At 43.3% G+C, this 22,421-nt stretch overlaps 1 protein-coding gene across 1 annotated transcript in view; it reads left to right on the top strand.

Annotated features, from left to right (window-relative positions):
* Positions 1-22,421, top strand: part of LMBRD1 (LMBR1 domain containing 1) — a 2,226,796-nt gene that overhangs the window by 2,095,211 nt on the left and 109,164 nt on the right. Inside the window, exon 15 of the mRNA XM_044063893.1 lies at positions 2,134-2,225. Within this exon, the coding sequence (XP_043919828.1) occupies positions 2,134-2,225 (92 nt within the window). The remainder of the gene's footprint in view (positions 1-2,133; positions 2,226-22,421) is intronic.

The following is a 22,421-nucleotide window of genomic DNA, read 5'->3' as shown; positions in this document are numbered from 1 at the left end:
GAGATTCTAAATTCTCTGAGAAAGTCAGACCTAGCTGTTTATATGCCAAAGGTGATGTGGTTTGAGGTTTTGTGGTCAGCTGGGGGGAGTGCCAGCCAATGAGTAGGTTAACTTCATTCCAGAAGTATTTTGCGTTTGTTGAGAGTACTCTCTGAAGAAGTTTTAACGTGACATCCAGGGCATGAAGCTGCTCAGCATTCAGCTGAAATTGAGGTGTTTCACCAAATCTATGAAAAAGACCATCCTGCTCCCCACCCCCATTACAAACTTGGTAATAGGGAGAAGGTGGAGAATGCCTAGTTTAAGAAGCCAAGAATCTGTAATTTTAAGATTGTATTATAGACAGTGTTTTCATGCTGGAGAGCTGTTTTGCTTGTATTCTCCTGCTGCTGTTTTTTGTGCGTGTTCATGTGTTTTGTATAACTTATCTAGGAGAAAGAAGTACTTTTATAGGTAACCATTTGAAATGTTAGGACCCACTTGAGGGAGTCCAAAAATACTGAGACTGAATGACTGAAAAAAAAAATGGGCTTACATATGTTAAGTCTGAGATGGCAGTTTCTTGGTATATTCCCTTTTGTCCAAAGTATGGTGATCTTGGAGTTAGTATACATCTTTTGGAGAGTGCAGGGGGCTTGTTCCCCTACAAAAAAAGAAGTTTAAAGGAGAAAAACAATGTTTGAGATTCACTCTTCCCCTCCTGTAGTTTTGCTGTTTTTTTGCGATGATATTCTGCATTTAGGATACCAGCATTTCAGTAGGGAGCCGTCCTCCATTGATGGGCTCTTCCATATGCTGCCTTATTGGGTTATGTTAAATGTGTTTGCTTTCCACAGTTAAAGAGTAGGAGACTATATGCATATCTGCTTTCAGTTTAGTAGTGTCTTGACCCCCCCCCCCAATCCCAGCAAGTGTAGAAATTAACATTTGCTGTCCCAGCCTTCTGTCTGTCCCCTAGGCCTCTGGTAATGTATTTTATTTTATTTTACATTTGTTTACTGGGAATGTCTGACTGAGCCAGAGGCCTGTTTTCAATGCAGGTGCAGGGAGGAAAGCTCCACGTACAAAAAGAAGAAAAGAAAACAGTAATGCAAAAAATACAGGTATAAGAGACAGTAATTAGTTAAATGACAGTGTAAGAAATACAATAAGATGTGGTACCACACGGTCAATACAGTTATATAAATAAAAAGATATTTTTGCTAACGCATAGAGTCAATCCTTTTAGTTAGTTATATATCACATAAGGTCATGTCATAAGTAGAACTTTAGGCAGCGTCTTAAGAATCAGAAGTTCTATTTGATAGGATCCCATTGGGAATTAGAAATAGTCGGACAAACAGGAAGAATAGATACTGAGATCATATTATTAAGAAGAAAAACGTAGGTGGGATTAAAAGTTTTATCTTAATGGATTACAGAACCATGCTGGAGGGTTGGGGAGAGATAGTGAGTTATTGTCATCACTGACCTGAGCTCTCCATCTGTTCCATTTGGCTAGACATAATTCTGTTTTCGAATGGTATATGCGAAATGCATGTGTAAAAAGGGCATCTGAGTATTCTCCAGGGTTTTTGTTCCTTGCAAAGACTTAAACAGTCAGATTTACTTCTTGTTGCTTGGAAAGACTAAGATGACCAGTCAGATTTATGTTTTGCATTCTGACATTGTAAAATCAACAGGATTATCTTGGTATTAAAATAAATGTCTTTCACAACATGAAGCCAAGACTAATGGCATCATTTAGCAGAAAGTATGAACTGTGGTCAGGCTAAGTGCAGTTCCTGTAAATGTGGTCCACAATCTCCCGGAGTGAAGTAGTTCCTGTTATTTTCTTTGATGTTGTCAAGAACAACTGATTTTCTTCTGAAATTTGAATTGACAGCTCCATTATCTGCTGATATGGCCATGTATATGCAGACAATCATGGAAGAAAAGTACAGGCACCCAGTGTGGTTAATATTCATTAAACATCACTGACCATGTCTTTCTCAGCCATTTTTACCGACCTTTTGTAACAGTAAGAGAACAGTCATGTTGTATTGATTGATTTGGTAGAAATCACAAAAGGAAAATGAAAATCAAAGTAATAAATGTATTCTTTCAGTAAATGTGGATTTTTTTGTCTTGCAGATCAATGCATTCTGACCCGGACATACCTTTTCCTTCACAAATTTTGGTTCTTTGGTGTCATCTACTATTTCGGAAACTGGGCTTTCATTGCTGTAAGTATTCTGATATGACTGTATGAAATCATCACTGCTGTGCCTTAATTAAGGGGGGCAACATTTTGTAATTTAACTGACGTCTTTAAGACTCTCTTGTTTTTCTTGAGCTTTGTGTTTCTCAGTATGCCAAAATAGTTGTCAGTATAAAGTAGTTCCTTATGCATCACAGCTTTTGAAAAACTCATTTGAAAATGTCAAGGTTTAATTTCTAATATTAGTTTTAAGGCTGCACCACAGAGAGTTTTAAAGCTCCTTGAACTGTGTTTACTTTTGAAACAATTCCTTATATATAAAGCATGTGTTTCCCATTGCTGTGTAGCTTGCATGGCTGCCAGTCCTGTTATTAACTCATATCACCAGGACCACTTTAAGCATGGCTGCAGCAGCATTACTTGGTCAGCTGAGCTGTATCTAAGCTCAGTACTGCTTAGCAAGCTTAATTTGTGAGGTCTTAGTTACTGAGAGGAGGTACGGCTAGCAGATGATCTGAGCAACGTCACGTGCATCGTATTCCTTCTCTTTTATACATAAAAGTGTTTTTGACTCCTTCAGGAGATGGAGGGGGGCTGTTTCTAAATACTCATTTAAGCATTCAGACTATTAGTTTTACTTAGATGATGTAATGCTACAACACTCTAGATTTTCCCTATTTATAATTAGTGGACAATTATTTGCTAGTTGTATGCTTGCAATTTGTACACTGGTAAGAAATGTTATGAAGAGTAATGTGAGCAATTTTACATCACTTACACATGATCTTAATGTAACGGTAAAGGGAAAACACACTTGATCATGTCATCTTGCTCAGCATAAATGGAGCAGCTGTTTTATAATGGCACACGGTGACCACAGCAAAGGGAGCTTGGATAATCCATCTGCCACACCAGAGTAACTTGATTTATTCAATCTGAGAATAGTACAGTATTTTTTAATGTGGGAATGTGCAAGTGACCTCATATATTCCACTTCTACTGATAATATTAAGCTACAGTGCATTTTCAGGAAGAAAAACAAAATTCATCTTCAGGCTTATGTATGCAAAATCATATGAAACTCAGAAGTATATAGTGTTATGTATGCATTGTGTGTAATATATCTGAATATGTCAGTATAGAAAAACTTCTGAATGATTATTAACTTACTATATATATTTTGTGTGCACCATGTTGAATACTTTATATGATAGCTGTCCATTGTGCTAAGACATACAATGTACGGTGTGTAGTTTCAGCACATGATAAAGTCATAGCTAGGTAGTATTAGAGTTAGTGCTTAATAGCGGAAGTTAGTGAAACCTTAAATTGGAAAAAATAATTGTTAGTGTTCTTTTGCCCTTTCATATTTTTTCTTGTTATTTTAACTTAAATTATGCATACAATGCAGTCAATGTGCTTTGAAATAAGGAAAAAAATCAGTTTGCATTGTAATATTTTTTTATTTCTTCAGATCAGCTTCTGTTCTTTTTGTTTACCTTTGGTGCCAGTCTTCCAAGATGATGCCAAGATAGGAACACACACACTTATGATACTTGCTTACCTAGATGTTCACTTATTTTTTTTTTTTTTATGGTTTAAGGCCGCTTGAATAACTCTCACTACAGAAAGTGAATTTCTTTTAATTGAAATACTTTTCACAGCATGTTTTGACTGCTACTGATATTTTCTGTAAGTCTCCTGCTTGTAGTTGTAAACGTCCATCGTCCATAATAATGAGTAGGCATATATTCTTCTCAGGTATTGCTGTCTCTTCTCTGTGTGTTTTTTGTCATCTGGTACTGTTTCCTGTCTCCTTGTGTTTTTCCCTCTCGGAACTGCTGTTTTGTCTTATTAATCATGACGGTAAAGTTATAAAGTAAACTGGAGTGCTGCTAACTCATTTCATGGATTTCAGCATTTTGGGATGCTACCTCTCAACTGTCCAGAATTTTGCATAATGTGACCCTGAGTTTGACCCATTGTCCCCATTAGTTTTGGTTTTGTCTGGAATTCTTGAGCAAAGATGTCGAGAGCTATGCTTGTGATGATTGCTGTTTTAGCAGTTAAAATGCTGCAAAACCATTTTGTATTACAGAATAGTGACTTTCTGCTTTCCCTTCGCCTGTGTCATTCAGTGCTGTCACTAAATTGAAAACTGGTAGAAATAGACTACAGTACAGTGTGAAGATGTTAAGTATTCTCTTTCCATGCTGATTTGTTTGTTTGTGTCCTTCGGCTTTTCCTGGTTAGGGGTCGCCACAGCGGAACTCCGGTCCGCTAATGATTGGTAGTTAATTTTTACATGCCGAGTTACCAGCCCTGACGCACAACCTTCAACGAAGGTATGCCCATTCACGCATGTCTCCACGCAGAAGATGCTCTAGCTGAGAATCGAACCGGACAGCGTCTTACTGCGAGGTGACAACGCTACCGCAGCACCACCACCACGGATCAAGAAACATTATTTGGACAGAATCCTCTTGAGTTGTATGTCCTTTAGGTCACAGTTGCAGTATTCCCAACTGTTGGGTCATCTCACCAGATAAACTGAACATCCAGCCAGGGTACCAAAGCCAAAACCTTCCATAGAGTCATACATCTGACATATGACCTAAGCCCGTTGGCATACAGTTACACAAATGAACATATGAGCAAAAAGCCTCAGACTATCTTGGCTCCAGTCTGACTGTGTGTATCGCATCTGCTGTTGGTATCTTTGGCCTACACTGGTTCAGATAAGTGCCCTGTTTGGAACGTTTCCATGTTTTTACTTATCATTGGTATTTGTTACACTATTGGATGTCAGCTAGGAGGCAAAAGTGTGATTGTGGTAGGCAGAATCCTTATAAGGATCTCCAGATGTCCTTCAAGAATGCAACTGCAGTCATAACATGTGGGTTGTCCTGCCTCAGGCAGCCCTCGGTCGGCCGGATCCCAAAGTCTGGGTCCGACGTCGGCTGATGTCGCATTTCTCTCCGACGTCAGAGCGGCTGGAGTACATAAGCATCAGCTGACGCCATTTTCTTCAGTCTTTCTTGCCGCGCGGTGCCCGAAGCAGAAGCAGTTCGCAAGTGCCGGTCGGTCAGCTCCTGTATTCTTCGATTCCGAAGTCATCAGAAAAGCTAAGTACCCCGTTGGGGACCTTTTCTTGCCTCAGCTTATGTCAGAAATTACTGAAAAAGTTAACAATTGTCTTTCTTGTGGTAAACAAATACCTCATAAGGATTTCCACTCTTACTGTCTTCCTTGCCTTGGCCCAGACCACGACGTCTCGGCCTGTGTAGCCTGTGCTCGCTTCAACAAGCGCACCCTCAGGCGCCGGGTGGAGTTCGCTGAAGATTTTTTTGGCAATAAATTTGCTTACACCATGCCGTCGGAACTTCCGACATCGCAAACTCCCAAGAAGCGAAAAGACCGGGACCGACATCCTCGGCCCGCGTCTACCTCCGACTCCACGCCAAAACCTAGCTCGAGTGCTCCGGTTCCCTCTGAGACGGTCTCTCCACCGCTCCAAACCGAAGACACCGCATTACCGACGACTCTGATTCCGGACACCACTCCGACACCAGTTATCGATTTTCCTCCGGATACCGAAACCGAGGAAATGCCCGAGACCATTGCTGTAGACAAGGTCACTCCTGCACGTGGAGCTGCCAGGCCTCCTATGGCCATGTCTATTAAGGCCTACACTAGGGCTAAGGCAGCCAGCAAAACAAAGCATCTTACTACTAAAACCTTACCTCAGCCTACTCCAGAGACACAAATTATGTCCATGGCTGCTGACTTAATTTCTATGATTAGAGGTTCACAGGCCCATCCTGAGAGAGGATCCCAGCCTCCTTCTGATAAAAGGCCCCGGGTTGAACCCTCTGACCCTACTCCTTCAGATGAAATAAAATAGACCCGAAATAAAAAAGACCACAGTAAAGAACTTCTCGAAAGCCGACTTTACACTTCTAAAGACTAGTGTGGTCTCCTTTAAGGCCCCCGAGCCGGCGGTAAACATTACTCAAACCGCTGAATCACTTACAAATGCCTTCTACCAGCACCTGCAGAGCTGCATGGATCAGGCAATCCCAAGCAAAACAAAGACTCTTTGTACCAAAGGCAAGCGTCCAGTCTGGTGGACCCCAGCCATAAACAAACTCTACAACAAAAGGAGAAAGCTACTACAAGATAGAGCAAAATCCTTAAAAGGTAAGACACCGCTGATCACTATAAGTAAAAAGCTAAGAGCTCTCATAAAATCATCCAAAGCCAGTTTTGAGAGAAAAATAGCTAAGGACTCTAAAGACAACCATAAGGCATTCTTTAGCTATGTCAGAAACCTAGGAGGAAACTCCCAGATATGCTCAGAATTAGTTCAAAATGATGTGAAGATTACTGATCCTACAGACATTGCCAACATACTGGCTGACAGGTTCAGTGCAAACTCCCCCCCAAAAGGAGAGATATCTATACCAAATGATTGTAGCCCCCCAAACATCTCTAACGCCCAGGTGAGAACTGCTCTCTCCAAGGCAAAGAACACAGCATCCATGGGACCTGATGGCGTCCCCGGCTGTGTGCTCCACGAACTCAACGAGGAATTAAACCCACAGTTAGGACAGCTGTTTAATCTTAGTCTCACCTCCGGATACGTACCCAGGAGTGGCGCTGGCGACTGTGGTCCCACTTCACAAAGGCGGTGCCTCCACCGACCCTGGAAATTACTGTCCCATTAGCTTGACAAGCCTTATCTGCAAAGCCATGGAGAGGATCATAATGGATCTCATAAATAAAGACATAGGGAATTTGCAGACTTTGGATCCAACCCAGTTTGGCTTTGTCAAAGGCAGATCATGCCTTTTAAACTTGGTTGACCTTTTCGAAACAGTCACCAAGGCCATTGACGAGGGGAAGGCGGTCCATACAGCCTACCTAGACCTGGCGAAGTCTTTCGATACAATACCCCACTCGGGTATCATTGAAAAACTCATCAACTTAAATGTAAACCTATACATTACAAGATGGGTGCAAACTGGCTGAGTGACAGAACCCACAGGGTCAGAGTTGCTGGCGCCATGTCAGACTCAAAGCCTGTCACAAGTGGTGTCCCACAGGGCTCAGTCCTGGGCCCACTCTTGTTTGGCATCTACTTTTCTGAAGTACAAGCAAACACAGGAGGGTTATGGCTGACAAAGTTTGCAGATGACTGCAAACTGGGCGCCGTAGTCGAAAACACATCTGACACAGATATCCTTCAGAAGGGTCTCACAGAAATGGATAACTGGTGCCAGAGCCATGGCCTAAAGTTAAATGCCAAGAAATGCATAGTCATACCCTTCGGGAAAAACAAGGTTACCCCTAGCTACCATATAGGTGGCAATCCACTGATCACAGAAGAATTTATCAGGGACCTGGGGACCCAGGTTGACAGTAGCCTTTCATTCGACACTCATATTGCTAAAGTAGTTAGGAAGACCTTCTACATTGCCCACCTTATCATGAAGGGATTCACATCTAGATCAAGGGAGGTCATAGTCTCCCTATACTCATCACTCTTCAGACCAATGATTGAGTACAATGCCCCATTCGGAATGTATCTGACCCGACACTTGCAGCAACTGGAGAGGCCACAAAAGTTCCTCACCAAAAGGATAAAGGGTCTCAAAAATCTGTCTTATGCTGCCTGACTGAAAGAACTCCAGCTATATTCAGTTGCTTACCGCTTGCTCAGAGGTGACCTGTGCCTGACATACAAGGCCATGTCAAACCCAGATTTGATGAACATGCTTCATTTCAAAAAATCTAGATCCCTCAGAACCACAAGGGCGGGAGACTTAAACCTCGACACGGTTATTAATAGGACGTGCTGGAGGGATAGATTCATCACCCAAAGACTCCCTATGCTGTGGAACAAAATCCCGGTATATGTGAGGCAGAGCACCTCACCGGCCTTGTTGAAGAGGAATCTTGACCAATGGATGGGAGATCGCAGATACACCCCAGGGGTTACCTCAGTGTCACTGCTCGACAGAGGCACAGCAAAATAATGGGCATAGTTTCTCCAAACTAAAGGGGTGGCGTAAGCCACAAAACTATGGGCTAGGCTTGTAAATGCCCTTGGGCAGATAGCCTAGTATGAACCTATGAAGATTCTGAGAGCTCTGTCCACTCTGATAGCCAGGAAGAGCTCTTCCAGACCTATGAGGACTCGGATGCAGAAGATTCTATCCCCACGGCCTCCCCTCCTGAGGATATTTCTTTTGGGGAAGTTCTGCATACCATGAGGGAACATTTCAAGTGGCAGGGACAGGATTATTCTGATTCCAGAAAACGCCTTAGGACTTTCCTTAAGAAGCCCCAGCACAGGCCCTTAGCTATTCCTCCTGTACTTGATGTTTTGGATGATTTATATTCTGACTCTAGTGCTACCCCTGATTCTCTTCCTCCTGCTCCAGCCAAGCCAGACAGGTATTACAGGGTCCCAGAATCTCATTCCCATTTATTCAGGGCCCATACTGCTGATTTGGAAACTATTTCACAGGGGCCTAAAGGAGTTTCCGCTTCCACCTCTAAAAATCCATTGCCCTCCAACAGGGAAGCTAGGTCTTTAGAGAGATGGGGTAAAAAGGTTTACACATCCACTACTTTGTCCATGAGAGCTTTGAATTGCCTTTTTCATATGTTACAATATCAGGATTTTCTGTTAGAAGATTTACAAAAAACATTGGCCACTCCTGATCCTTTGGACAGGAAGGCTTTGCAGAAAGCTATACATAACACTCAACAAGTAAGCAATCACTTTCTGCAGTGTGGCTATGATGCACTGGAAGCTTCATGTAGGGCAGCTATGACAGGGGCAGTCATTCGTAGACATGCGTGGTTAAAAGACCAACCTCTACCAGATCATGTAAAGGCAAAACTTCTGGATGCACCTTTGGAAAAGAACAAGTTTTTTGGTGCTAATGCTAAGGATGTGTTAAAGACCATCGAAGAAAAAGCAAAATCAGTTCAGACGGTGAAAGATTCCCTCCAGGTTCAGCCCCCCAGATTCAGTAGGAATTGGCCTTCAAAAAATTGGTCCTTTCCTAATCCAGAAAAGTTTCAAAGGGGTTAAACAGGCGTGGCGAGGAAGAGGCCAATACAGAGGCCCTTACAGGGGACGACAATGGCAGCCAGGAAACCAAAGAAGTGACGCAGGGGTTTCACCTGCCCCACAGCCACAATCTCAATAACTTTCCTCTACTTCCGCCTACCAGGGAACAAATAGAAGCTCCCTTGGGCGGGAAATTATCTCTGTTTGCAGAAAATTGGCACAGACTGACAAAGGACAAATGGATTTTGGACATTATAGACCGAGGGTACAGGTTCCACTTTCATACCTTGCTAAGAAAACAAGGCATGCCAAACCTACCACAAAACCAGAGGGCAGAGGCAATCAAGCAAATCACTCTGCTGACTCGGATGAAAGCAATAGAAAGAGTTCCACAACAAGAACAAGACCAGGGGTTTTACTCAAGACTGTTCCTTGTTCCAAGAAAAGAATCTCAATGGAGACCAATACTAGACTTGTCCGCATTAAACACCTTTCTCATAGTACCAAAGTTCAAAATGCTGACTCTACAGCAACTCCTTCCCATGCTGGGCAAGGGGTCTTGGCTGATTACTCTGGACCTCAAGGAGGCATACCTGCATGTCCCAATCAGACACAGCTGCAGAAGATACCTCAGATTTCTTGCAGGGCCAGAGCATTATCAATTCTCAGCATTGCCATTTGGCTTATCTACTGCGCCCAGAGTATTCACAAAATGCCTGGCTTCAGTAATTGCTCATTGCAGGCTCCAGGGGATACAAATTTACCCGTACCTGGATGACTGCCTCATACAAGCGGATGACAAATTGATGTTGACAAGAAATTTGGACTATGTCATACGATTACTTCAAGCTCTGGGATACACAGTCAACTTCCAAAAGTCAAGACTGCAGCCATCCCAGCAAATAATCTTCTTAGGAGCCAAACTAGACACAGCCTCTCAAATGGCTTACCTGACAGAAGACAAGCAAGAGAAGTTAACTCATTACTTCAAAGGTTTAGCAAAACTTACCCAGATTACTGCAAGGAGATTCCTACAGGCCAATGGGTCACATGGCATCCTGCATTCTCCTGGTTCCATTAGCAAGACTACACATGAGAAAGCTTCAATGGTACCTAAAAAGCATTTGGTCTCAACACAGCAACAACTTGGAGACAATCATACCGCTCATTCCATGCCTACAAAAGGAATTCCTATGGTGGGCCTCAGTTAGCCAGGCAAACACAGGTATGTCATTCAAAAAACCACAGATAACACAGACCATGACCACAGACGCCTCAGACCTTGGATGGGGGGGCGCACATGGAAGGCAGATGTATACAAGGACAATGGTCTCCAAAGGAAACACATCTGCATATAAACCAAAAGGAAATGCTGGCAGTAATGCATGCCATCCAGGCTTTTCAACACCAGCTTCAGCAAGGCCATTTACTGATACGGACAGACAACACCACTGTGATGTGGTACATAAACAAGCAAGGGGGTACCCACTCTTACCCCCTTTGCAGACTGACAATGCATCTTTGGGAAAAATCACTGAGCCTAAACATCCAGTTACAATCCCAGTTTGTTCCAGGCAAAGACAATGTGTTGGCGGACAGCCTCAGCAGGAATTTCACAGATCCACATGAGTGGAGGTTACATCCGAAGGTCTTCACACAACTCACTTCGACATGGGGCAGGCCAGAAGTGGACCTATTTGCCTCTCACCTCAACCATCTTCTACCAAAATTCTGCACAAGGACATACCATCCAAAAGCTTGGAAAATAGATGCTCTCTCATTCAACTGGAACTTCCTAACAATCTATGCATTTCCACCTCTGCCACTGATGACCTCAGTATTACTAAAGATCAAAGCAGAGACCCAAGGGAATCATAATAGCTCCGGACTGGCCAAGACAACACTGGTACCCACTACTACGGAGCATATGTCACACCAGGAGGTGGGCCCTTCCCCAATGGCCTCTACTTTTGACTCAACACAATTTCAAAACAGTGCATCCAAACCTCCAGACACTGCAGCTAACAGCATGGGAGATCCCATAAATAACCTCAACCAATCTCTCTCCAAGGAAGTTCAGCGGATACTAACAGAGGATCGAAGACCATCCACCAGAAAGGTTTACTTAGCAAAGTGGAAAAGATTCAGCAATTGGAATACCAGCAAAGGACATGATGCATCATTGTTGAACATCCCACTCATCTTGGAATATTTGGCAGATATGCTAAAGAACGGCCTCTCATATTCTTCCATAAAGATACATGCATCAGCTATTTCAGCTAGATACAACACTGATCCTCCAGTTTTTTCACACCCTTTGCTAAGGCAATTCCTCAGGGGAATCAAGAACATTAAGCCACCAAGAAAGGCCCCAGTGCCAGCCTGGGACCTCAATTTTGTCTTAGAAAAACTGACTCTACCTCCATTTGAGCCAGCAGCTTCAGTTGACTTGCAATTTCTCTCATGGAAGACAGCTTTCCTGTTGGCAATTACCTCAGCAAGAAGGGTTTTGGAACTACAGGCCCTAATGGCAATACCACCGTTCATAATTTTTCACAGAGACAGGGTTTCATTAAGGACCAACCCTACTTTTATGCCAAAGGTGGTATCTAGGGTTTCTTTAAATCAAGCCATTCATCTGCCTGCTTTCTTCCTCAATCCTGAGAATAAGGGGGAAAGACTGTTGCATACCTTGGACATTCACAGACAACTTCGATACTACCTGGACAGAACCAAGGCCAGTAGGAAGTCTGAACAACTTTTTGTAGCTTACGCCCCTGCAGTCCAAGGAAAAGCAATTTCAAAACAGACTATTTCAAAATGGATTAGACATTGCATCAGATTCTGTTATTCCTTTCATGGAAAGACTGTTCCAGCCAATGTCAGACCACATTCCACCAGAGCTACAGCCACCTCTACAGCATTCTTAAGAGGGTGCCTACTAAGGACATTCTAGAAGCTGCTACATGGAGCTCCGTGCATACATTCTCCAAACACTACAATCTCCCTCTATACTCCAGATCCAGAGCAGGCTTTGCTTGGCAGTCCTGCAGGGTTTGATTGCCACACCATCCTTTTCCTAGAGCATGCCTCCTCCCCAGCTAAGCTATGGTATTCTACCCACATGTTATGACTGCAGTTGCATTCTTGAAGGACATAGTACAGTTTTGTACCTACCATAAATGTAGATGTCCGATAGACATGCAACTGCAGTCAATTTTCCCTCCTCCATACCCCTCTATGCCTAGGGTCCACTCCTATCCCTGTTACTTTTAGCTGGGGATATCTGTTATGGTGTATTTGTTTTATTGCTCATTTATTTGTCTGGAATCCTGTTTTTGTCTTCCAATTTGATTACAGCCTTCCTTGGAGGGCACCTGGCATCTGGGGCAAGAAACACTGAAGAAAATGGCGTCGGCTGATGCTTATGTACTCCAGCCGCTCTGACGTCAGAGAGAAATGCGACATCAGCCGACGTCGGACCCAGACTTTGGAATCCGGCCGACCGAGGGCTGCCTGAGGCAGGACAACCCACATGTTATGACTGCAGTTGCATGTCTATCGGACATCTACATTTATGGTATGTACAAAACTGTACTTTCCAGTGCCTCTTCTGTTTGGGCACAGAGCATGATTATAAGAATTGTATTATTTACCAGTCCTTTGTAACAAAAACCTTAAGGATGTGACTTTCTTCCCCCAGCACTTACTTGGAGACCCAGCGCCTTAAGCACCTTACCCAAGCTAAGACGGCAGACCCTTTCACTCCTGATGTCCTACCTACCCCAGTGAAAAGTTTGACGCTTAGCCCTGGCATTATGCCTGCCCAGTAAGACTGGAATGTACCCACTGATGTCTCAGAATTCACAATACATCTGATGCCTTCTCAGATGCATTCTAGACTGACCCCACTGTGTGGACAGGTGTGGCATCTGAGTTACATGCATCCAAAATGACTGATACTACCAACACTGGTATGAAGGGAGAAACCCTTATAAAATATTCCGCAAATTTTAGTTAAGAGGAAATACTAGGGACTCATATTGGGGTATGTTAGGGCTCAGAACCAACACATCTTGTGAAAGCAGACGTCACAATTAAAAAAAAAAAAAAAAAAACAGAAAACTACACGTTTTCTCTCTGCAGATGGCCAAGGAAAAGAAGTGGATGGATTTTTTCCAGGACATGTTTAAGGCCATAGTGGTAATCAAGCTACCATCTTTGCATAGAATCTTCTGAAGAGGATGAAGCAGTCAGATTCTGATGAGCACTCTTTGGTCTACGTCTGCTCTTCTCAGATTCACTCTCCGGACCATGTAGCCTGTGTTGATGAAGATTCCCTTTCCCCCCAATTCCCCTGTTGAGAAATTTTCACTTGGGGAAACACTGAATGAAAATCCAAACAGATTCCTGATGTGCAAAAAAAAATCTTTTAGAGGTAGGTACTCCTGCTGTTCCTTCTGCCCTGGAGGCCTTTCTAAACACCTTTTCATCTACTTCACTGCTACTGACTATCAGCCACCAGCCCCTAAAAGGCTTGATAGATTTTGCAAAGTGCCTGAAGAGTTAGTTTCTGCAAAATAATCTCTTGGCAGAGTCTTCTGCATTTTCTATGGCTACAGACAAGCCCTTTAAACTAGCTGCTGCTAATCCCCTTCCCTCAGATAAAGACAGCAAAGCAATGGATAGACAGCTTCGGAGCCCTCATGTCTAAATATTTGTCTAGCTTAAGGAATTTAAATAAAACTCTGGTTTCTATGTAAGAGCCAGGCATTAAACAACATACAGTATCTATGGTGGCTCAGGCCTCATAGGTGGGTAGGCATAGCATCAAATGCAGCTCTGATGCAGTGGATGCTTCCTCCGGAGCAGCTGATGCAGATTCTTTTATCAGATGTTATGCATGGCTACGCTCTCAGTCCCTTCTTGAGGACATTAAATCCAAGCTAATGGATTCTTCTTTGAATAGAGACATTTTGTTTGGCAGTGGTACAGACAGCTTGTTTAAAGCCTTACAGGAAAGGGGGAAAATAATGTAGGATTACAAACTAATCTTCGTACATCATGTCCCAGATACCAGAGAAACTACCCTGCGAAGCCTGCATCCTTTGCTCACAAGGAACATAGACCCCATCATAAGTCCAAGAAGATGTCTAGGAAAAGATTTCAAGACAGACAAGACACATATGTTTAATCTGGGAGGCCTCCCTAGCAAGACAAGTCAGTCTGACCGCCTTGTTTTTGCTACCACCCCCCCCCCCCGTCCTTCACTCCTATCGTCCAATAGATTCACATCTCATCTGTGAAAAATTGTGAACACATTACCACTGACAAATGGGTCCTCTCCATTATTCAACACATTTACAGAATGACTTGGAAGAAAGACTGTTCTTTGGGGGTCATAACTTCCTTTTCTTCCAATCAGATAAAGTTTCTGTTTCCTGTCATTCAAGATGTATTCAAGCAAGGTACAGTGGAGCCTGTCTCACAACAGTATGTGGAGGAAAAAAGGTTTTATTCAAGACTTCCCTTATTCCAAGAAAATGACAATGGTGGTGACCTATACTGATCTGTCCCTTCTAAACATTTTCCTCAAGATCCCCTCATTCAAGATGCTATCCCTCAAAACTCTTCTAGCATTCATACTTTTGCGAGCCTTTCTGGTGGCCTTGAATCTAGAGGACACTTACATCCAAATTCCAATCCACCCTACCTTCAGGAAATTTCTGTTGTTTTCAGCCTGCTCATAATAGTTTCAGTTCTTCCTTGACTTTTGGATTTAATACAGCCCCCAGGGTTTTCAGTGTCAGGCTCCAGTCATACCCTTTTGCAGTGCTCAGGGAATTCAGATATTCTCATACTTGGATGATTTGTTAATACAGGCAACCTCTCGCAGACTCTTGTGCTTCATCTCAACTTCACATTGTCCCTACTCCAAAGTCTGGGGTTTACTATTAACTTCAAGAAATCCACTCTGGTACCAGCCCAAGACCTGATCTTGGGCTGCAGACTAGAAAACAAACTCATGCAGGCTTTCCTTTCTGTAGACAAGGTGCAGGGTCTGCCCAGTTACTTCCAATCTCTCCTGACTCTTCAGACTTTCAGTGCAAAAAAAATCCTCAGGACACTGGGATTCATGGCTGCAACCACATTTATGGTCACTTTTGCCATACTCCATATGAGAAAGATCCATTGATACCTCAAATCCATTTAGTCCCAGTGCACTCATTTTCTGGACCTTCAGATCACTCTCTTCTCCTGCTTAAAAAAAGAAATCCAGTTGTGGATAGCATAGGTAAGCATCAATCCAGGCCTACTTTTCAACTTACAGACACCACAAACAAGAGGTGCACATAAATGTTTCAGATGTTGCATGGCTCTTGGAGCATGGATGGCCTGCCTACAAGTTCAAGACCAATGGCCACCAAGTCTAAGGTCAGAGCACATAAAGCTGAAGGAGATGTGGGCACAAATTCAGGCCCTGCAGATGATCTTCCATTCCCAGGTCCACTCAGATTTTTTACAGACAACACTACAGCCATGGGGGTTGGGGGGTGGTGGAGAAGGAGGAATGAGATCTTACCATCTATTCAGATAAAATATTATGGAGTGGGATCAGGACAAAGAAAAAAAACAAACCTTTATCTCCAAGCTCTTTATATTCCATTGCAGGACAATGTCCTTCAGGTTTTCTAAGATCATCATGAGAAGACCCTCACAAATGGATTCTAAACACAAAGGTCATTCTAGACGTAGTCCATAAATGGGGCACCCACAGATAGACCTATTTGCCAACCACAACAAATGACTTCCTCTATTTAGCACCAGGACTCCTTGCCTTCAAGCATGGAGAATAGACGCCATGTCATTTCATTGGAATGGGAGGCTCCTCTGTGCCTTCCCTCCTCTTCCACTTCTCACATATCTTGCTAAAGATCCATAGAGAGACCAGCCAAAGATCATATAGGTGAATACCTCCACTCATCCCTTAATTTCCCTTCTTGTAAACCCCCTTCCCCTCTATACTTTTTACCGCGCCCCTTTATTTTTCTGTGGAGGTTGTACAGTTTGTAAATATCCTTCTGTAAAGTAACAATGTTGGACTGCTTTTGCATTAGGAATTGAATTGTATGTTCTGCTGCTAACAGTTGCCATTTGTTCTACATTGTATTCTGATGATTGCAACCTTTGTATTTCCCTGAGCTAAAACCTGTAACTGTTCTATGTGGATCATTGTTCAACAAAGAAGAACAAAAAAAAACTTTAGGAAAAAATTATGTTTACTCTAGCAGACGTCTTTAATTGTGGTTCATTACATTTAGTAAATACTGTACTTAATTTTGTTCATACATCGTTTCAGTGTACTTATCTTGCAAAGTTTCTTCTGTGTATCATATCGTATCTTCTTCCTTACTGACCACGTCTGACATCATCACCAGCTTTACTACTGCCTACTGTAAATGATAAAACACTAATTGACAAGTGAATGTAAGTAATGCTAGGTTTACCCTCAACTGATGTTATTTGATCACAGGAAGGTCTGTTGTCATAGAATGATGCTTCTTTTATTCCAGAAATTGATAGCCCTTTTGGAATTGCAGATCTTGCATTTATGGGCCTTTTGTAATAGGCAGACATGTAGTTTCTACATCAGTCACCCTCTTACTAACAAGTTCTTCAAGCTATTATGCTTGAATCTTTTGCAAACCTCAAGTTAGCCTTTTCAGAGCAGTGGTTTTGATGTACTAATGTTAGGCCCAGTCCAAGAAATACTGCAGTATAAGTGTGGCAATGTATAAAACTGGTGCATAATGCAAGTGTAAACATCAAGCAATTTTTATAATGAAAACATTTGATCATAAAAATGGGTTAATACCTAATGCAAAACAAGTGGTTAGTACCAAACTATATAAGACAGTATATGCAATAGTCTGGCTGTGTGTTACTGGTCAGTAAAGAGGTTGGAGAGGAAGTGGAGTTGTATGGAGATAGTGTGTGAGGGAAGAGGAAAGAGGGAGAAGTAAGGAAGGGAGTAAGATGAACATAAGGGTTAGCTAGGTTGCCAGTATCCGCATCTACCTGAACTACCACCAACACAAGCAGACAGGACCTTGGCTTTACCTTTCATCCAAAGGACGGTGCATCAACCCCTTACACTGCACTACAGTGTCAGGAGTGCAAAATCAGTCCAAGCATCTGATGTGGGACTAGAACCTGTAGTCCTCTAATCTTCCAGTTCCAAAAGTGAATATACCACCTGTTGAGCCACTGACACTGCTTTTATTGAAGAGTAACTGATATCAGTGACTTGAGACCAGTAGGCTTTGATTATTTTGTCAATGCTGACTTGGTCAAAGAGGCTAAGGCATGATGGTCTTTTGATGTGCTGGACATAATGGAATTGCCTTTGGATATAATACAGCAATGTTATAATAACATAGGTTCATAGGTTCATAGTAGGCTATCTGCCCTAGGGCATTTATAAGCCTAGCCAGAGTGTGTTTGGCTTTCGCCACCCATTTTAAATTAATTTTGCTATGCCCTTTTTCGAGGTTAGTATACTGTGCCTCTGTCTAACAGTGACACAGAAGTTATACCCAGGGTAAACCTACGATCTCCCATCCACTCATCTAGATTCCTCTTGAAGAGAGTCGATGAGGGACTCTGCCTAACCTGGACTGGGATTTTATTCCAGAGTGAAGGGAGCCTCTGGGTTATGAATCTGTCCCTCCAGCATGTCCTATTTATTTCATTGCTGAGGTTCAAGTTTCTCAAGCGCGTAGCTTGATGGGATTTGGATTTTCTGAGGTGCAGCATGTCCATTAATTCCAGGTTGGACATGGCTTTATATGTCAGGCACAAATCACGTCTGAGCAGGCGGTATGCCACTGAGTAGAGCTGGAGTTTCTTTAACTGGGCAGCATATGGCATCTGTTTGAGCCCTTTGATCCTCTTGGTGAGGTACTTTTGGGGTCTTTCCAGTTGCTGCAGGTGTCTGGTAAGGTACATCCCAAAAGGGGCATTGTATTCAATTATGGGCCTGATGAGGGATGAGTAAAGAGGCACGATGACCTCCCCTGATCTAGATGTGAATCCCTTCATGATTAGGTGGGCTATATAAAATGTTTTTCGCTATATAAAATGTTTTTCTAACCACTTTGGACACGTGGTTGTCAAATGAGTGATTGCTATCAACTTGGGTCCCCAGGTCCCTAATTACTTCTTCTGTACTTAATGGATTACCACCTATGTGGTAATTTGTGGGCACTTTGTTTTTGCCAAAGGGGATGACTATACACTTTTTGGCGTTTAGCTTGAGGCCATGGCTCTGGCACCAGTTGTCTGTTTCTATGAGGCCCTTTTGGAGGATGCTTGTGTCGGCTGGAGAGTCGATTATGGCACCCAGTTTGCAGTCATCTGCGTACTTGGTCAGCCACAGTCCTTCCGTGTTGGCCTGTACCTCCAAGAAATATATGTACCGAACAAGAGAGGTCCCAGGACTGAGCCTTGTGGGACGCCACTTGTAACTGGTTTGGAGTCTGACCTGGCTCCAGCAATTCTAACCATGTGGGTTCTGTCCTTGAGCCAGTTTGCAACCCATCTAGTGACATAGGGGGTTATATTTAAGCTGGTGAGCTTATCTATAATGCCAGAGTGGGGTATTGTATCAAAGGCTTTTGCGAGGTCCAGGTAGGCTGTGTGGACCACCTTCCCCTCGTCAATGGCCTTGGTGACTGTTTCAAAGAAATCAACCAGGTTTAAGAGGCAGGATCTGCCCTTAACAAAGCCGAACTGGGTAGGATCCAGTGTCTGTAGGTCCCCAATATCTTTATTTATGAGGTCCATGATGATCCTTTCCATAGCTTTGCAGACCAAGCTAGTCAGGCTTATGGGGCAATAGTTTCCAGGATCCATTGAGGCACCACCTTTGTGGAGAGGGACCACTGTTGCTGTGCGCCAATCTTTGGGTACATATCCTGTAGTAAGGCTGAGATTGAACAGTAGTTTTATGTTTGGGTTTAGTTCTTCTTGGAGTTCATGTAGGACGCAGCCCGGGACACCGTCTGGTCCCATTGATGCTGTGTTTTTTGCTTTGGAGAGGGCAGCTCTTACCTGAGCATCTGAGATGTCAGGGGGGTAGCACTCTGCTGGGATAGATATTTGCCCTTTTGGTGGGGAGGGGGGGGGAGAAGTTTGTGCTGAACCTGTCAGCTAGGATGTTGGCAATGTCTGTGGGCTTGGTGTATTTTTTGTCATTTTGGACTAATTCTGAGCATATCTGGGAATTCCCACCCAGGTTCCTAACATAACTAAAGAAAACCTTGTGATCATCCTTAGTGTCCTGTGCAATTTTTCTCTCGAAGCTGGCCTTAGACGATTTTATGAGTGCCTGTAGTTTTTTGCTAATACTGATCAGAGATGCCTTCCCTTTTTGGGATTTTGCTCTATCATGTAGTAGCTTCCTCCTTCTGTTGTATAGTTTGTTTATGGCTGGGGTCTGCCAGACAGGACATCTGCCTTTGGAGGATTGGGTCTTGGTTTTATTTGGGATTGCATGATCCATGCATTCCTGAAGGTGTTCATGGAATGCATTTATAAAGGATTCTGCGGTCTGGGCCATATTTTCCACAGGCCCGGGTGCTTTGAAGGATTCCACCTCGGTTTTGAGGAGTGTGAAATTTGCTTTAGAGAAGTTTTTCACTGTGGTTTTCAGGGCAGGGGGTGGAGTCGGTTTGTGAATATCCAGTGAGATTAGTTTATGGTCTGATCTTACCAGTGAGGGATACACTTCTGGTCTGGAGCATAGAGTCCCCATGTTGGTGATGATCAGGTCCAGTATGTTTTCCCCTCTTGTGGGAGTGGTAACAAGTTGTTCCATAGCATTTGAGTTTATAAATTCTAGGAACCTTTGGGCTAGGGTATTGGAGAAGAGTAATGCTCCCAGTCTGTTTGGGTAGTTGAAGTCACCCAATATAATGGTGTTTGGAGAGACCTTCATATTTTCCAGTGTTCTCAGGAAGGCCGAGTGGGGTTCCTGGGTTTAGGAGGGTGGTCTGTAGCAGGCTATAAACTGGAAGGCAGTTTTACCCACTGTTAGTTGTACATGGATAGTCTCTGATGCTTTGTGCTGTGCCACCAACCTGGAGGTGTGGGTATCTTTGACGAATATTGATACTCCCCCTCCTTTTGTGGTACGGTCCAAGTTTTGAGGCCGAAAAGCATGGTATGAGGTATAACCTGGTAGTGCTGGGGTGCTCTCAGGAGCCTTGAACCAGGTTTCTGTTACTGCACAGATATCGATGTTCTCCATGCTAAGGAGAGTTTCGAGTGCGTGCATCTTGAGGTTTAGACTTCTGGCATTGAATAGCATTACTCTTAGTTTCTTATCTCTTGTGATACCTATGGAGGTGGGTTTGTCTTTTGAGCCTTGCCTAAAAATAGCACTATGGGGGTAACAAGAGCCTTTGCCAATATCCGAAAGCCCAGGGTGACAGGTGCAAGCTGTCCCTAGCGAAGCATCGTGGCTTGTCGAGCATGTCATCCCAGGCTGACAGGCATTGGATCCCCTTTGAATGACACCAATACTTAAGCCAATTGTTGAAATTGATCATCTTGTCTTCATATTGTGGCATCATTCTTGGTGAGGGTAAGATGCTACTCAAGGTCAGGGTCATACCGGCCTGGGCTACATGCTCAGAGAGCTCCTCTATGTCTCTTTTCATGTAGTCCAGGGAGATACGTCTCAGGTCATTTACACCAGCATGGACAATGACTGAGTCATATTTGTACTAGCCTTGGAGTGACCTGAGTGCTTGTGTTATGTGGCGGATCCTAGCGCCCAACAAGCAGCTCACCGTGACCTTCTTGTTCAGCCTTTTGAGCGGGACATCACTGTGCCTGACGATAGAGTCACCTATTACAAGTGTATCAGGTGTGTTCTTTAGCCTTAAGGGCTGTGACTGTTCGGCACACTGGCTTTGTGAGCTATTTGTTGCACGTGTTTCGTTTTAGGGTAGCGGTTGCTTGGGTGTCTGCTTTGGAGGTCTCTGCTGCTTAGGCAGATTTTTATTTAGAGCCTCCGAGTATGATTTTGTGTGTTTGTGTTTGGTTTGCTGTCGTGGTAGGTCTATGTGAGACTGGAATTGTAGTGAGTGTGGTTTCCTTCTCCTCCTGACAGGTTTCACCAGTACTGAGTTGAGAGAGCTTAGCCTCCAGTATGGCTATATGGTTGCATCTCTCACATGTGTTGGAATTTGTTGGGAGGAGGAGAGGGTTGTCTGTGTACATGTGGCAGTTGTAACATTGCCTCAAAATTCCCAGATTCACCAGCTGGACCGGAGAGGAGATTGACAACTGACCTTTGGACATGCTAGAATAGTATTGGGAATTCCTTTATAATTGAAAAAAGGGCCAATGGGGAATGAGGTACTCAAGGGGAGTTTGTGAGGGGGTAGTGCTTTTAATATTTTAGTGCTGACTTACATAATTGCTTTAGTGAGCAAGTGCCAGGTAACTTAAATGCAATATGTTACAGGTAACTTAAATGCAAAAATGACAAACAGTAACTTTCTTTCAAGTGAAACAATGAAATAAGTACAGTAAGCAATGCAGATATCACTAGGGATCCACAGAAGCGCTGAAAAGCCGTGTTTTAGGTGGAATTAGTATTTCAGGGAAATAACAAGCAAACAACAAGCATACAAATAAAGCTAGATTCAGCAGGTCTGGATGTAGTCTATGCTACGGCAAACAAGGTGCACCAATTTCAGTAAGAAACAGTTCAATTATGCAGGCACTATAAGCCTTTAACCAGAAATTCCCAGCTCAGAAGGGCAGAGTCCAGCCTCTCCTCCCACAAGAGTGCAGACCACGAACCCTTTTAATGTAAAATAACTGGCCTGAAGCCCAAGTGCTTAAACCAGAATTAATACACTTTTAGAATAACAGACACTGAGCCCTCAATCAGCAGTTCCCAACTTAGAAGGATGTAAGCTACCTGTTCTGCCACTAAATTGCAGACCACAAACCTTCTTAATGTAAAACAACTGGCCTGAAGCCCAAGTGCTTAAACCAGAATTAATACACTTTTAGAATAACAGACACTGAGCCCTCAGTCAGCAGTTCTCAACTTAGAAG

This window comes from Protopterus annectens, chromosome 2.part2, assembly GCF_019279795.1.
Source record: "Protopterus annectens isolate FY-2018-M chromosome 2.part2, PAN1.0, whole genome shotgun sequence".
NCBI classification, from domain to species: Eukaryota; Metazoa; Chordata; order Ceratodontiformes; family Protopteridae; genus Protopterus; species Protopterus annectens.
The sequence above is the reverse complement of the archived record's forward strand: the minus strand, read 5'-3'. Positions and strand labels throughout refer to the sequence as shown.